The 18,102-nt window shown below is 39.0% G+C and overlaps 2 protein-coding genes across 2 annotated transcripts in view; both read left to right on the top strand.

The window, feature by feature from the left end:
- The first annotated feature begins 423 nt into the window (after nt 1–423).
- On the top strand, nt 424–6,438 carry LOC134538699 (uncharacterized). The gene is made up of 5 exons (XM_063380134.1): nt 424–1,605; nt 1,753–1,852; nt 2,809–2,910; nt 5,545–5,700; nt 6,384–6,438. Exons 1-5 carry the CDS (start codon nt 647–649, stop codon nt 6,432–6,434), a joined length of 1,368 nt encoding a protein of 455 aa, XP_063236204.1. The 5' UTR covers nt 424–646; the 3' UTR covers nt 6,435–6,438.
- Nucleotides 6,439–10,335: 3,897 nt separating this feature from the next.
- Nucleotides 10,336–18,102, top strand: part of LOC134538707 (histidine ammonia-lyase-like) — a 58,554-nt gene continuing 50,787 nt past the window's right edge. Inside the window, exons 1-2 of the mRNA XM_063380146.1 lie at nt 10,336–10,579; nt 16,159–16,338. Of these exons, the coding sequence (XP_063236216.1) occupies nt 10,393–10,579; nt 16,159–16,338 (367 nt within the window). The 5' untranslated portion in view covers nt 10,336–10,392. The remainder of the gene's footprint in view (nt 10,580–16,158; nt 16,339–18,102) is intronic.

The raw sequence follows: 18,102 nt of genomic DNA on the forward strand, positions 1-18,102 counted from the left end.
GTAACTTCAACTAGAATGCTCATTAATGTCTTGTATGTATTCACATATATGAGAGAATAATAAAAGCGGCCCATATCTGTGGTTCATCACATGTTGAGCAGGAATATTGGAAAGATGGATTCCCAATAGGGCAAAACAAAGTATCACTCTGGTATAATTCTATCTCGAATTCACAGTTTGTGACCAAATAATTCAAAAACTTTGCGAGATCTACTTATAATATAAATATACATATTTTTTCATTTTTACTCGCACTTCCATTGATGTGCATAGCACATTCGTTATGGTTGTTTTAGGCATTAAAATTTTGGTTAGTACAGTTTTGTCTTATGGTTGACCGCAAAACACTTGTACCTATTTATGTTGGTTACAAAAATTTTTATCTCCCAGTAACTACTCGATATTTTACTGACTTTTCTTTAGATAAAAAAAAAAATATTAGCTGGCGAGGAACGATATTTGAAAAACGGAACCTGAAGCATGTCGCGATGAATTTTGCATTTAACGAAGCACGCGATGAGGAAAACAGAACCGCCCACTTTGATGCCAGGCCGTACTTTCTGGAGGCGTGCCGAAGACGACAGATGGGCACACGAAGTTCGGGAAAAGGATCTTCTCTCGCTGGATTGAACTTTCAGTCGGCGAGATGGACGCTTCGAGAAGGCGTCCTGGCACGGCGGACTCCTCCGGAGGTTTCCGCAAAGGGAATTATTCCGCTGAAGAGGCCATGTCCTTGTCCTTGAAGATCCTGCACCTCGTGGGGATGTGGCCGGCGGGGAAGAGCGCCGCCTACCAGCTGTACACGGTCGTCATGTGCTCGAGCTACCCGCTCTTCTACCTGATGATGGCCTGGTTCTTCCTGGCCGGAGGGAAGACGACGACCATGTACCTGGAGCAAGCGGGCGTGGTCCTGGCGTTCGTCCCGGTGACGTTCAACGTGGTGACGGTCCTGCTGAAGAGACGGCGGCTCCGGGAAGTCGTCGACCGCCTGAGGTCCTTCGCGGAGCGCACCCGGTGCGCGGGAGTCCTGCGCGACGCCGTCAAACAGGAGAGGAGGGTGGTCCTGCTGGTGTCCGTCGCGTGCCTGCTGGGCGGCTCGTCCATGCTGGTCGAGCCCGTGGGGACATACTACACGGTCCCCGACGACTCCAACACCACCGCAGGGCTCAGCCTCGTCTTGGAGATATACCCCGAGGGCCAGCTGGGCGGCTTAGCCTTCGCCGCCATGTTCGCCTTCCAGGGCCTGGTGTTCCTCGGCCTGTTCGTGACCTTCGTGCCCGTGGAGGTATTCCTGTCCGTGCTGGTACTCCACGCCGCCGGCCAGTTCGAGGCGCTCGTCATTCTGGTGAGAAACTCCGGCTGTCTCGACAGACGATGGCCTTCGGGCACCGGGGAGGGACACACACCTGGCCAGTCCCAGACGAGAAGAGGACACCCCGCTGGGTCGAAGGATGACTTACTGCAGCTCACGTCCGAGATGCCTGAAACTCGGCCCCACAAAAAAAAGCCCGCTTCGAGCACAGGGATGTGTTCGGATCCAGCAGAAAGCAGAGATATGGCACGTGTCTGGCAAAATATTGTTGCCTGCCATCAGGAAGCTTTGAGGTAGGTAACGTTTTACGACACGGTTTATTTAAGAGTTTCTGATGATCCAAAAAGAATTTTTGTTCGAAAAAAAAATCACATTTTTAATTATATTTCATTCTATTCCACACTTCGGGGCCTTCGCCGTTAATAACTGTTGTGTTTCAGGAATGCGACGGAGTTGTGTGAACTTCTTAGAATGGTACTGTTTCTATACTATGCACTGACGTCTGTTGTGATATGCATGATATTGTATCAATTTAACGCCGTAAGTACCTCAACGTGTCCATTAAACTGTTTTAAATTTAATATTGTACTAGCAAGCAGATATCGTTTTCAATAGTAAGCCTATTTTCAAGTAATTTAAATTCATTGTTCTCTCCCTCCATTAATGAATAATTATAAACTCACTGACTGATTTTTAAAATTTAAGTTATTAGAGTTACGGCTACTGGTTACTTAAATTTCTATTTTATTCCCTCAAATAAATTCTTGGTAATTGTTTTAACTAAATCCACAATTCTGACTCATTAAATAGAAAATAAATGTATACAGTCCTTAAACATCAGTTAAATAGTTAATAAAATATTATTAACTAAAATATTTCAGCTACATATTCCCAATATCTTAAATGATTTGATTGTAAACTGTATATCTACATTAGTTGAATACACATATGATAAGCAGGAGGTTTTAATACGAGAATAGTGTAAAGTGATAATCAACAAATATTGATAAAACGTGATTTACTTGATGTAATATGAAACATAATTTATCGTAGTGTAGATGTAAAACAGTTTTAAAAACAAAATCAGGTAAGCAGCTCATCTATTAGAAAATATTTTTAAAACAAGTTTTCTATGGTTGTATTCCATAATATAGACTACCTATAAATAATTCTTAGGAAATTAAAATATAATATAGACACAATTTACGGTAAAACTATGTATATTACTTATATATAATACATGTAATCAGAGTAAGGTAGAAGTTTTATGCGATTTGGAAACTGTATATGTTTATAAGTCACTAACGAACCACGACAGCTTCGCACAGATGCTATCTAATGCTTTAATGAGTAAGTACTTAAAGGTATCGAAAGTTAAAAGTACAGCGTGTAACTTAATTTTAAGCTTCTCACTGTATTTTTATTCAAATGCTTTAAGTTATTAATTTTTTTAACAACTCACCACAGTACTTACTTATATTATTATTATTTTGCAGGCTGAAAGTGTTTTCGCAAAGGTCTATAACTGCTTCTACTTGACTGCTGTTTTATTGCGACTGTTCATCATGAGTTTTCTCTCAACCAGGCTTTCAAAAAAGGTAACATAGATTATTTTGTTGTAAATTTTAGTTTCACCTTTTTATTTTTTGTTATTTAACATTCTTCAATTATTTTGGCACGTTTTTTTTTAGGGTGGAAACAAAATTCGAAAAATTAAAACATGTGAGTGAGTGTTTCAGTAATCGCCAGTGATGTGTAACAGCTAACCTCGGTAATGAGCAAATTCCTGTGTTATCATGTTGCAAATACACTTATATTACAAATCTCGGGCACCAAATTTTACGTAGAATTCTTTTGAATAATGCCGAACGTTATAAATATACAGCATTAGTGTTTTCAACTATATTTATAGAACAGAATCAAACGAATTGTCGGCACCCCGCTAGATTCGCTTCCGGAGCAATTACGTTGACTATCGAATCATTTGATTATCATACCTAAATGTTAAACTATATAAAGTCACGGCTCCGATCAAAGAAAAAAAAAGACTTGAAGAAATACTGAACCCTGGCTTTAGACCTGATTTTCAACAAAGTATTAAATCAAAATACTGTCTATCTTGTTAAAATTCATTAAACAGTCAATACTATAGAGTTTCACTTTTGTTTTGTGAACTTTATTTCTCGCCATCCTGCCACAGATGCCAGCACCGTGGTTGTTACACATGTCCGTTCCTTTACTTCCGTCGCATTCAAAAAAATTCTCCTACCAAACGCCGTATACCGAGATTTAAGATGTTACACATTAAAAAAAAACATATATATTATATTAACCACAACCTAGAAGTAACTAGTGTGCATAATATTTGACCCCTATGATTTAGAACCTACTGAATAACACCTATGCATCGTACCCACACGTTCGTGGGCAAGTGCGAGAGGGAGTGCGCAAAGGATTATAAAGTATATGTATGTTAAGTTCTCATGGTGCAACAGCCAATGAAATTATAGTAAGGTAGCAGTTTGGCGCGATTTGGAAACTGTATACGTATATAAATCACTAGCGAACCGCCCGGCTTTAAGTATCAAAAGATAAAAAGAACGGTTTGATGGATCGCATATGACATAGGGGTCGGCAGACTTTTGAGTGAGGTCAGCCAAATATTAAGTGAACAGATTCTCCAATTTTTTTTTTTTAGATTGCCGCAACATGTATTTTCTCTGTAGCTTCACGGAATTTCAAGACAATAAATAATTAGAGATGAAATCAAAATATTTTATTCACAAATTCAACATAAAGTCTAGAAAATAAGGATTACTTAGAAACAAATCACGCAAATGTAAAAAAAAAAAATATGTTAGTCATTAGTAGAGATTCGCTGATACAATAAGAAAAAAAACCTAAATTATCTTTATTAATTATTAAAACAAAAAAAGTACCTGGGCGAGTTAAAAAAATATGTTAGTCATTAGTGGAGATTTGCTGATACAACAAGAAAAAAACCTAAATTATATTTATTAAATATTAAAACAAAAAAAGTACCTGGGCGAGTTCGTGGGGGGGGGGAGGTATTGTTGGGGGGGGGGGGAGAGGGTGCTGCGATGGTAGGGGCATAGGTGCAGGTCGAGGACATGCTACGTGATTGGGCCGTTTGATTTGGTTAGGCATTTTGTTCTGTGATGTGGCGGCGCAGTGAGTTATAGGGCCGTCAATTTCTATGAAAAGCGCCGCGTGTGGCTCGCGAGCCGCGGTTTGGGTTTGCCCACCCTTGGCATATGATATGGTGTGAAGGTAAATTTTAAAAAAATCTGATTTAATGTCTAAGGGTAAGGATTAATACCATGTCAGTCAAAATAGCTTTGCAAATAACTCATTTATGTTTTAACCAATCCTGAAAGATAAAAAATGGTTACTGTTGAGTCCTTTTTGTGAGATAAACAAACATATGCTACCGCGGACTTTTACGTAGGGCTTTTCAAGACCTACAATTCTGCGAAAACGGAATTTACATCTGTTCCCGTAACAACAAATCTTGGAAATGGAAAGAACACATGAGCATTTGAGGAGGTTATGAAAAAAATAACTTAAATAATGTCAATGTGAATGTCGTTTGCAATATAATTTTGTGTGTAAAAATAAAATTTTTGTTTCTATAACATTAAAAATTCACTGAAAATGTATTTTATTATGTAACTATTATAATTTCGAGTTAAATCTATGCACGTTAAAATAAAAAAAATGCCTAAAATGAAAAGTTTGAGATAGCTCAGAACAAAATATAAACTTCGATAGTGGGACATAATTAAAAACATATTTGAGTTTATCTGCAAAACAAATTTATTTGATGGAGAAAATTGGAAGGCATTTACTGTCCAATACTCCTCTTCTAACTAACTCTATTGTCAAACATAGTTGGAGAAGAATACTTGAAAATGTGACAGGGCACTAGGTAGTAAACATAAATACTCATGTGTGGATAATGAGCTAAGGGTGGTGATGTACAGTGCTCTAAATGTTTCGTTTCGCCCGGGAAAAGGACCCTGCTTGTTTTCAGAGCTCCCTGATTAGCAACAAAGTAGCCGCTGCCAAATTGATTCGGGTACAACAAAAGTGAAAATGACTCTGGTAATTATCACGAGAAGACCCCAGACACAACTTCAGACGTGATTATGAAGGTTTGTGATCTGAGATGACTTTTAAGAGTATCCACCTGGGACCATGTTTGCTTGCAGAGCGAGCAGATAAGTGACGAAGTAGCTGCCACCGAGTGGTACGAGTACAACAACGGAGTGAAGGTGACCCTGGTCATCATGATGAGCAGAGCCCAGAGACCTGTGCAGATGTGGGCAGGGAGGTTCGCCGTCATGTCTCTGGAGACGTTCAGCGCCGTGAGTCTACATCCGTCTGTGGTCAACCAGGCCTGAGACAGCACACTGGCACAGAACCTTTCAATATGTCAGAGCCTCTCAACTAAAAATTAAAAATTAAGCTTAAAAAAAGAAACAAATGAAAGAGGGAATGATTTTATTTTTCCTATGTTCATTTCCACAGACGACACAGTTATCAAAAATTTTAAATTTTAAACTAGTAAGCAAAACTTACGTTTTCTAATGGCTTGAACTGTTATTAAGAAATATATATATATATATATAATATTAACACTTTAAAAAATTTGTCATAAGGTACGATATCAAAATTTCAGTTAGAGAAATAATTTTCAAGCCCCTTCAACATTAAAGTGACGTTGAAAAGTTTTTTTTGGAGATTATTTAATATATAACATTGTTTGTCTGGAAATGTATGGAAGGTTTAAGGAATTGCTTTAGCCTCGCCTGGAATAAACCATTTCTTACTTTGGGAATTGTGTTACAAAAACAATTTACATAAAGCCATTAAATTTGTTCTGTTCAAAACTATGAGACAGACAATTCTGGTGAACATCATCGAATTATTTACAATTTGTTAATGCTCATTTAATTTTTAAGGGTTATTTTGGATGAAATATTTGGAGTAGACGATGTTTCAAATTTTTGAAATAATTATCTGTTTAATAATTAATGTTTTTTTACAGATACTCAACGCTGCGTACAGCTATTTCAACGTTCTCAATAGAGTTACATGAGTGACTTCATCTTTGAATGCAGCATTCAATATTGTGCTTTGGTGTAGCAGTCACGTAGATTGACACCTAGAATGAGTCCGACTCATACGAAGATTTAAATGTGAACTATTACAGCACAACAGTTTTAGTCAAAGAGCAGTTAACAAAGCACATCTTTCAAGCTGTTTCACAAAAAAAGTGCATGCAGTGTAATAAAGTGTGCTAAACATAAAATGCCTGATAAAACCCATATTTCACCTTCCCTAACTCAATAACATGTAATAAATTTCCAATATTTAAATCACCTTTTACTATCTGATGACCATGAATCGGAAGTTTGAAAGATTTAATTGAATATGTTTTAAAATTTTGAATTTATATTAAAATTCAGTCTGAACATCAATAATTCGCCCACAGAATGTTACAATGTACGCGTATGCATGAGTACCATTAGATCGTTTGCAAAGCTCCGTTTTTAATAGTACTCATTGAGTTAAAAGCATATAATTACCTACCCAGAGGAGAGAAACACTTAAGTACTTTACAACTAATAGGTTCACTTTAGAATCTTTATAATGTTTTTTTTTTCTTTATTCATCCAATAAGACTGTAATTTCTTTAAAACGCTTGACTAATTGCATAGTTTTTAATGTGCACGAACCACGTTACGTTTATGTTTTAATGACAGTTGACGTAAATTGGACTTATTTTATATTTATTTGAACAATTTTGCGGAAAATGGATTTTCTAAAGCAATATGAATAACTTTTTTATTTTTAATTTCGTGACCGCAGACCTTAATTAAGTTTCCCGGAAATAAACGTAATCGATTCTGATCGACGGTTCGTCGTAGCCAGACCAGCCGCGACGGAGTACAACCATAGACTAGTGATGGAAATAGACCTACTTTTGTCTCCTGCGCGTGGTAGAGAATAAAAACGGGGAGAGAGGCATGATGGCGTACGCTTTGCCAACAGGACATATCAAAACCACCCGATGAAAACAATGATCTATGGATTTGTTTAGAAATGGTACACTAACCTACACATTAATTGATAACAATTTGGAATGTTGAGACATACAATAAATAGTCTTTTTTCTGGCTTTTTGTGATTGGGCTCATTCTGAAATACGACACCAATAAAGTCACGTTCGTTCTTTTTTTCCGGGTGTATTCTGGAGTCGTTTTCAGTTCACTCTGAGTTTATGGTTGCTGTCGATCTTCATTTCAGTACAGTTTTTCCTGTTTCATAGCGGGTTACACTGATATAAATTACAGTAAATTTACAGACATTTTAACGAATAATTCGTCTAAAATAAACGAAGGCTTCTTAGTAATTTCAGATAACCGTATCTTCATATAAACTACGCTGTATCTAAACCTTTGAGCTCTGTTTTTTTTCTCGTTATAAACAAGGTAAACACACAAGTTGAAGAAATAAAATTGTTCTTGCAAATTGTCTGTTTTTCTGACATAGCAAGATTATTCTTGTGGATTCATGCTCAAAGTAAGTGAATTTAGTACTCTCAAATATAAGAAGATAACGGTCAATTTACGAAGATCTCTAGATAATTTTTAACAAAATTTTTTTTCGTAAATTTAAGTTGAAAAATTTTAACAGTGTGCACTTAACATTTCACGGTCCCGTTAACAGTATACTGACATTCTATAATCTGGTAAAGTCCGTTAATCCGTTATTTCCGAGTTCAAGAATGAACCGGATTAACGTCCTTTCACTGCATCTGGCCTTATTGCATATTTTATTTTACACAAAGTGTACGAGACTTTGAAAACTCGGTAACGCACTATTTGCGTCAGCCGGAACACATCCAACAAACTTTTTTTAAAAATATTAAATGAACCGTTCTGTGTCGGGAACCACAAACGTTCTAATTTACCGTTAGAAATTACAGTAAATCAATGAATTTTTCATTGAGCAATCCACCTCGAACATAAAACAAAGCTTTCTTCCTAGTTCCATGTATCAGGCTGGATACTCTCAAAGAATGAATATTCTGTTTCCCTGCTTTCAATCTCTTCGCTTCGTTTTAACCGTGGAAGTATTTTAGGTAGATTTTGAAGATTTAAACATACGGAAAATTTCTAAATGGGTTTTGGTTTCATGGACCTTAGGACCCCAAAATCATCATCAACTTAAAAGTCATAAACATTTAAATTTTAACGGACACGATAACTGCCGAAATTTTGTAGAATTACTTCGCGGCTGATACATAAACTAAATAGAAGGAAAAATCTTGGTTTGAGCTCCTTAATGGGCAAAATCGTACTTGCAGAAGAAATATGTTTTAAATATAGTTTCACCCGTGGGCCGAATAAAACTTTATTTTTTTTTTTTTTTGCTTACAGATATTTTTAAGGTGTTAATATTTCAACGTGAATCTTGAAAGTTCACGTTTAAAAGAAATAACAGTCAGAAATCCGAAATAAAAAAAAGAGCGAGTCAGTCTTTCAGTACTCGCCAGAGATGTGTAACATCTAACCTCGGTAACGAGCAAAAATTCATGTGTTCTCATGCTGCAAAAACACTTAGGTACAATACGAAAACCTGACAAAACATTTTACGTAGAATTATTTAAAACTAACTACATTTAATGACGCAATTCACACGTAACTTCCGCACCCGCCGCTAGAATTCGCTTCCGGAGCAGCTACGTCGACTATCGAATCATTCCATTTGCAGACCAAAAAATTTTAATTAGATAATGAAACTGATCCGATGAAAGCTAATAAGACTTGAAAAAAAAAAAAAAAAAACTAAACTAAACCCCGGAATTTGAGTTAGATTTCGGACAAGAAATTCTATTAAAATACTGCCCTTCTTGTTAAAAATCTTTAAACTGCAAGTACAATAAAGTTTCCCTTTGGTTTTGTGAACTTTGGTTCGCGTTATCCTCCACAGATGGCAGCACCATTGCGACACATTTCCGTTCCACGCGACTTACGTTCCGTTCGCGAGAGCTAAGACGCTGTACGTCAAAAACCGGAAGTTTTTCGCAGTTCCGCGAAGATCCTTTGATGAATATTGTGATCGGTGTTCTCGGTAAACTCAAGAAGGGAAAGTTTCAAAAGCGTGCCCAAGCGGCGCGCGGTCTCTTGTCGACCTGTTCACACGACCTCCTTCGGACCCGCCGAAACAGAAGTTTTCGAAGACCGTTTATCAAGCTTCCCGAGCGAGAGAAAAACAAAATTAAAAATTTTTTTTGCATACTTTCAGATGCAATGCACTTATTATTGAATGAGCTGTAAGAATTCAATTGCCAGGTCACTTTAAATTTCTACACTTATTTGTGAATCTTGTACATATTATGTTTATACCATAACATTTGTGTGTCTGCTACGAAATATTTTGGTCAATATGAACCCATTAAAATGTTTGTGTTTTCGACAAATATACAACAAGAGTCTTGTAAAATTCGCCAAAAGTTGTTCCAATACATGGCCCTTTATTTAATTCAAATGACTTGCATGGACATGAACAGCTGGGCAAGAGGCAAAACAAGGGTTCCCTAGAGCCAGTTTTTTTTTTAATGTTTGAGTTAACTCTGATAAGACTAAAAATTACAAATACAGTGTAAACCTTACGGGTCAAGCAATAAACGCAGATTTACTATGTATTTTTTGAATTGCGGGGTTCAAAAAAATAGTATATTAAATAATTAGGGAGTGGAAAGGGGTGAAAGTGGAGTTGTATCACTATTGAAACAAGGCGTTATTAGAATAATCGCTTCAGACGCCGGGTGATGCGTGACGGAGAAATAAATACCCGCGGAGGGGAGAATGGGGTTCCTTTTTTTTTTTGTTTTTACGTTAAGTTTTTTTTACCCTCCCCCTCACCGCGAAAAAGCATCGGGTCTCGCGTGGCGATATAACGGCTCTCCGGCGGCCTAGAGACCTGCATCTGGGAGGCGCGGGCCTTGGCAACAGAGAGCCCGGAGGAGGAGTGGGAAGAGGGGAGACATGCCTTCGCGCGGGAGAGAAGTGGGGGCGGCGTCGACTGCTGCCGCGCGCCGTTGGGGCAGGACTCGCTCCCTCGACTGCAGCGGCGACGGCGGCGGCAGGAGGAACCAGGGATCCGCGGCGACCCCCGCCATGAAGGTGTCGGCGAACGTGTGCGGAGAGTGCGTGCAGGTGCCGTGCAAGGACGGTGAGCGTCTGTTCCCGCCGTTCCACCCCGTCATTCCATTCCTCCACCATCACATGGCTGGAGTCCGCAGATACCAGCACCTCCTTCCTCGCTGGTGTCTGTAGTCTCCACTACTACCTCTTTGGAGTCTGTAGTCTCCACTACTACCTCTTTGGAGTCTGTAGTCTCCACTTATACCTCGCTGGAGTCTGTAGTCTCCACTACTACCTCTTTGGAGTCTGTAGTCTCCACTACTACCTCTTTGGAGTCTGTAGTCTCCACTTATACCTCGCTGGAGTCTGTAGTCTCCACTACTACCTCTTTGGAGTCTGTAGTCTCCACTACTACCTCTTTGGAGTCTGTAGTCTCCACTTATACCTCGCTGGAGTCTGTAGTCTCCACTACTACCTCTTTGGAGTCTGTAGTCTCCACTACTACCTCTTGGGAGTCTGTAGTCTCCACTTATACCTCGCTGGAGTCTGTAGTCTCCACTACTACCTCTTTGGAGTCTGTAGTCTCCACTACTACCTCTTTGGAGTCTGTAGTCTCCACTACTACCTCTTTGGAGTCTGTAGTCTCCACTTATACCTCGCTGGAGTCTGTAGTCTCCACTACTACCTCTTTGGAGTCTGTAGTCTCCACTACTACCTCTTTGGAGTCTGTAGTCTCCACTACTACCTCTTTGGAGTCTGTAGTCTCCACTACTACCTCTTTGGAGTCTGTAGTCTCCACTACTACCTCTTTGGAGTCTGTAGTCTCCACTACTACCTCTTTGGAGTCTGTAGTCTCCACTACTACCTCTTTGGAGTCTGTAGTCTCCACTACTACCTCTTTGGAGTCTGTAGTCTCCACTACTACCTCTTTGGAGTCTGTAGTCTCCACTACTACCTCTTTGGAGTCTGTAGTCTCCACTACTACCTCTTTGGAGTCTGTAGTCTCCACTACTACCTCTTTGGAGTCTGTAGTCTCCACTACTACCTCTTTGGAGTCTGTAGTCTCCACTACTACCTCTTTGGAGTCTGTAGTCTCCACTACTACCTCTTTGGAGTCTGTAGTCTCCACTACTACCTCTTTGGAGTCTGTAGTCTCCACTACTACCTCTTTGGAGTCTGTAGTCTCCACTACTACCTCTTTGGAGTCTGTAGTCTCCACTACTACCTCTTTGGAGTCTTTAGTCTTCACTACCACCTAGCTGGAGTCTGTAGTCTCCACTACCACCCAGCTGGAGTCTGTAGTCTCCACTAATACCTCACTGGAGTCCAGATATAACACCTCTTTCCTCGCTGGAGTTAGGAGTCAGGATCGGAGACAGCACCCCCCCCCCCCAAATATTACAGTCACGTGCTACAATATATATATATATATATATATTGCATGGTCATTTTTTACCTGCACTCCTTTTTAAAAATGTCAAATACAGGGTATAATTATGGTTACTATTTTATTAAATCCAAACTAACTTTATTTATAAAATTATTTTTACTTTAAAATAACCACAGCAAGTAGGGATATTTATTTCACACACTGAGATAAAAATAAACAGGGCTGGGCCCAGGGGTCCACCTAGCCCCACCCTTGTGGGGGCCATACTGTTTCGTCATCCACCCACAGCACGAAGAGAAAAACAAACAATAAAATTCTTCTGCAATTTTACAAAAAAGATTCCTTTAGGAAAACAGTTGCCGATACTACGAGAAATACATTGGCTGTATCCGAATACGTCCCTTTGCGAAATGCGGGTATAATGTAAAGGTCGCATATCTAATGTATCCGAATACTTTTACGGCTAGCACCACCTGTTTCCAGTTGGTCGTACTAATGTGCACGTAGCAATTTCGAATTGTGATATCTACTAATATTACTATAATGTAACTAACGACTAATTAAAACAAAATATTGACGTAGAGTGACATAAATGTCAACGATCACAAAATTTTTTAAATATAAAAATAAAAATAAATTACGAGAATTATAATACCCCTGTAAGTTTAATTTCGCTTTTCGGCAAATTTTTTATTAAGGTTTTTTATTTGTCATTCATTTGAGTTATCACCTATGCCTTTAAAGTTTTAAAAAGATTTCATGCCAAAATACTAAATTAAGATTACATGTAAACAAAACAAAACACGATTCTGAAGCTAAGGGATGTAGGGACGCATTTGTGGATGCGAATGTCGCATCCCTAGAAACCTCGTTATTAGTGGACGCATGTAGGGATGCCGATGCATCCCTTTTGAGAAATTGAAAACAACGAAAATATGACCGCGTTCCACTTCAATGCACATCTAAGGGATCCATTCCATTCGGCTAGTGTTCGGATGCAGCAATTGTAAGTTTGTACAACACATGGCTATGGTTATATATTTTTTTGCATTGTACCATTTGCAATTTTACATAGCTCTGCCTTGCATTTTTATCGTGATATCGTTGGCAACTGAGTTTCCAAGAATTTTCCTTGTGATAAAGTACAAAAAATATTTTACGGTGAACAGTTCCGAAGTCACCGATGTTCGCCGATTGCTTGTGAAACTTCGGTAGTACCAACTATAGGATAAAAATGCGCGGGTAAGATTTCGAGGTCATCAATAATAGATTTTAGTGACGGAGAATGTATAGCATTTTCAAGTGAAATTAAAAAAAACAACTCTTAAACACTGGAGTCGGAGAAAAATTAAATTAGCTGCAGTGGTAATACTGTGAAATGGAGCAAACTTTAGACTGGTTAAGTTAGATACATTAAAAACACTATAGAATTAAGGGAAACTGGTTTTGTTAAGTTAGGTACGTTTTAAATTTGTTATTCCTTACCAACCATTAACATATGTATTACAGTATTTTTATTGTAGCTTACCGAACCAACCGTCCACTCTTTTCAAGAAATTTAAATAAAACTAACCTAACCAACAATTCATTCTTTTAAAGAATTTTAAATGTAGCTAACCTTACATAACCAAACATTCTCACGACATCGCAAGTTTGTAATGTTTACACATAATTCAACTAATCGTTCAAATGGTGTACTAAAATTTTTTAATTGTTATCTTTTACTTACGCAAAAAGGGCTTTCCTTTATAATTATTAATTTTTTAACCAATCAACATTAAACTTCTAACCAAGCAAGAAATACTGCACATACGCTATGAAAGGAATTTAGAATTCAAATCGTCAACGTTTTAATTTGAGGCAAACAGTGAAAGAGAGAGAGATGAGAGAGAGAGAGAGAGAGAGAGAGAGAGAGAAAACCGAGAAGAAAAAACCGAGGATAAAAGAAAACCATGAACATGCATGGACGCGGCCTCGAAATGGATTGGCGTGAATATTAGGGGCCATGAAAATTATAGTGTTAGTAATGTCTTGCTACTTACTGCCTACGTAAACAACTCTGGTATTATAAATAGACGGTGTTATGCAAAAAAAAAAAGGTTAACCACCAAATATAAAAAAAGAAGAGTCATTGACACAGCTGTAAAGGTAAAATGACACTCTATAGCAAACAAATATTATTTAACAGAAATTACATGTTACTGTGCATTCAACATTCAACTGCCTCAATGCCAGTCTTTGAGTGTTCGTTCAACTTTGAGCTCAATTTACTCAGTTTCAAATTGTTTTGCATTGACCCATTTTTACGTAACACTGTCAATGTGTGCTAAGCTTGCTTTGATTCAGAGCACACTGCATCTATATAATTAATGAAAATGAAATAATCACGTACAGTTACAGATATCTGTAAATTTTGTACATTTACAAGAAAGCAATTGTATCACTACAAATACAATGTTCTCGGTAATAATGGGTTCGGATTATTGCCCGGGTGTTTATGTTTGTGTTGTTCCAGTACTTACATTAGTTTAATTTGTTTGTAAAACGTTTCCTGAATCGTTATCCAGTATTAACTGCACACATTAACAAGCATAATAATACAAAACAAAGGCCACTTGTTGAATATTAGATCATATTTCCATGCTTTACAAAAATAATGCTTCTATAAAACATCATCAAAATTTAAAAATTTCGTAAGCACTACACGAAATGCTCGGTATTATTTCCAAAAGCGTATTTCATTATATGCAAAAATAACCATAGCAGTGTGTTGTACAAATTTAAAATATTTTCTTTGTATGTCCTATAAACAATGCTCTTTTCTCCTAGACTGTGCCTGTCCATATTCTTTAGCTCTTATTTATTAGTCATCTTGTCCATTCTCATCACTTTCAGCATCATTCTTGTGGCACCAAAACTCGATAAAGGTTTAACCTTGGTTGCCATACACCAGCTCATTCAACGAAAAAGTTTTCACTGTCCGCTTTCCCAGCTAACAACTAATTTTTTTTTTTTTGATTTAAACATCTTGCACTCCTTGTTGAATGCTTTCTTCACTCAGTGTGCGTGCGTCTCAATCTTTCTTATTTGGGGGAAAAGGTTGAACATTAAAATTTAAAAACGATTTTTTTTCCAGGTTTTCAATATATAAAAATCTATATTTATCTATATCGCTGAAATATTTTATTGAAACTTTGAGTTATGATTAATCACTATTTTCATATTACCTTGATACACAATAGATAAAAATTAACTGCAAATCCACTACTTTTCAGACAGATTTCTAAAAGGTAAATATTATTTTTTTTAAAAATTAATATATTAGAGTAGTGAATTAAAAATAAAAAATTAAGGTTTTCATATATTTTACAGTATATTTCTTATTTAACGAAACAAAAAAAAACTAATTTGCGTGACCTATATATAAATTACGTAATTATAATTTTTAAAATAATAATTATAGAATCTTCTTTACACCTATTTAAATAAAATGTTACATAATGTACATAATGTACATTAACGAATATACAAAATTTATTGGCAACTGGATTTCCAGAGAAATGTTTTGCAAAAGTACCAACGAAAAAAAATTAGTTGTCTGTAAAGTTGGTTTACGGACGATAGTTGAACGTGACAACGTCATAACAAAACATTGATGAAATGATTGCATACTTTTATGAATAAAATTGAATCACTTTTACTTTAATAATAAAAGAATAAATACTTGAAATTATACTAGTAATCATAATTTTTTAAAATGCAAGAATAATTAACCTTTATTGCCGAAATTGTTGTTGTAATAAGCAATTGAAAACCCGCGTTAACTTTTCACTTCACTTTATAACCGGTCGACGAAACAGTTCACGCGTGTGTGGATCTAAAGTTTGTGTGCTGCCGCTGTCTTTCTTCTCCTCGGACGCATAGGCCAATCGTAGTGGAAGAGAGATAGATGCGGCGCAAGCGTACAATGAGCATAACGGGACACAGCGTAACGGAACAATGTGCGTAACGGGACTCTTTTTCGTGCGTGCAGCCGGCGTTCATCGATTTATTAGACGTTGCCACGTCAAAAAAGGCTCTAGAGATCGCAGGCTTTGGGCGGCCGTTGTCCGAAGTTGCTTCTGGCCTCCCGGGTGGTAGCCGCGTCACGAGGCGAGCGAGTCGCCTTCAGGGGGCCGGAGTCACGCGCGGCCGCGGCCCCAGAGGCCGAGGCAACTACACGTGTCGGTCGGGGCAAGTGAGTGACTGGAAGGCGCGCGCGTGTGTCCCCCCCGCAGGCAAGCTGACGGTGCAGTGGCTGGGCGAAGAGGCGCTGCGCCGCTGCCGCAAGCTGCTGGGGGCGGCGACGCCGGCGTCGGGCCGCGTGGCCGAGGTGCGCCGCTCCGAGGGCGGCGTGCTGCTCGACCCGGACGACCTGCTGGCCGACGCCTTAGACGACAACGACTTCGTCACCGTCGGCGAGTACACGCCGTCCCCCTGCCTCGACCACTCTCGCGCGCACCACCGGTGCTCGCGTCGTGTTCCGTCGCAGAGGCTCTGGGATGTTTCAGTTGCAGTTGCGCCTTTCAGTTAGGGGGGGGGGGTCTTTCAGTGCTCGCCAGACATGTGTGACATCTGACCTAGGGTTATCATGTCTTATAATATATACGAGGGGTCGTTACCACAACGCCGAACGTACAACAACGCCGAATACCATAACGCCGAATGCCAAATTGACCGCAATGCTGACAGCTAGAAAACTGCTGTGTACCACAACGCCGAAATACAGTAACGCCGAAAAATGTTGCTGCGGGGAGGGGGGAGGGGGGCACAGGAGCAAAATGAAAAACAACTGAATGAATTTGTGTGCTAACCTTACCTAACCTAACCTTTGTGGCAGTCCTACAATGACATTTTTCGGCGTTAATGTATTTCGGCGTTGTGGTTATTTGGCGTTGTGGTACACAGCAGTTTTCTAGTTGTCGGCGTTGTAGTCAATTTGGCATTCGGCGTTATGGTTTTCGGCGTTATTGTACGTTCGGCGTTGTGGTATTTCGGCGTTGTGGTGCGTCCCGATATACGAGACTCGGACACGAAATTCATCGCAGACTTATTTAAAATAATGCTAACTTCTCACGTAGTTTCCTCACCCGCCGCTAGGTGCGTCGACCCCGTTGAATTACTAGAGACGTGCAGAGCTAAAGGTCAAACTATATAATAAAACGGCTCCGATGAAAGCGAAAAAAAAAAAAAGAAGACTTGTGGTGATTATAAACCCGGTCTTTGACCGGATTTTCGACAGTGAAATGTATTAAAATACTGGGCATATTGTTTCAATTCACTAAATCCTATGATGTTTCATTTGTCTTTCCTTGAAATTTGGTTCGCGCCATCTGCCACAGATGGCAGCACCGCACCGTCCCATGCGACATCCGTTCCGTTCACGAAATCACCTCTATTAAATGCCGTATACCGAGAGCGAAAATGTTAACACATTTAAAAATAGCAAAGTTACCAAAGGGTTTAGATGAATATGTCTGCCACGACACTCAGCTGATGGACTGAATGTTTGGACCGACAGTTTGGACTGAGTGCTCTCGAGCCCACAGTTCTATTTGGTGGGAAGTCGTCAGTTCGCCAGTCCATAAGGTCCGACTGATAAGTCTGATCGTGTGTGTGTGTGTGGGGGGGGGGGGATCTTTAAGCGCACGAGCCTTGCTCGCAAGTCCGTATCAGCTCGGCTCGGAGTCCATAACACGAAATTCGCACATGTGTCGGCTGTGTAGTTCATTTAATGCTCTGCGAAGACATCAAACGTGTCGTACAAACATATGTTTATTTTAATATATTGCGTGTAAAAGGAAGGTGTGGATGAAGGGCAGAAATATTTATTAGAGAAAAAAAAATCAATTATTTTTTCAATTAACGTGAATCAACCAAAATACATTAATGGATTTAAGTTTTGTGCTAAAAAAATACTTGTGGTTTAGGTGCCACTTTGTTAACACATTTTGGATACCGAAATCTACGAGCAAAGTTCGGAGTTCGTTCGTATCGTGTGTGGTCGAAAATACGCGAGAGTGGCGCGCGAGCCAATGTTCGCCGAGCCAGACTCGTGCGTGTACGGGCTCCTTTCAGCGGCCCACGCGCGTACGAGTCTAGCTCGCGAATCCAGCACACATGTGTCCAAACTTTACGATTCTACCTGCCCTGTGAGTATAGGAAAACTGAAAGTATGTGTG

This window comes from Bacillus rossius, chromosome 14, assembly GCF_032445375.1.
Source record: "Bacillus rossius redtenbacheri isolate Brsri chromosome 14, Brsri_v3, whole genome shotgun sequence".
Taxonomy (NCBI): domain Eukaryota; kingdom Metazoa; phylum Arthropoda; class Insecta; order Phasmatodea; family Bacillidae; genus Bacillus; species Bacillus rossius.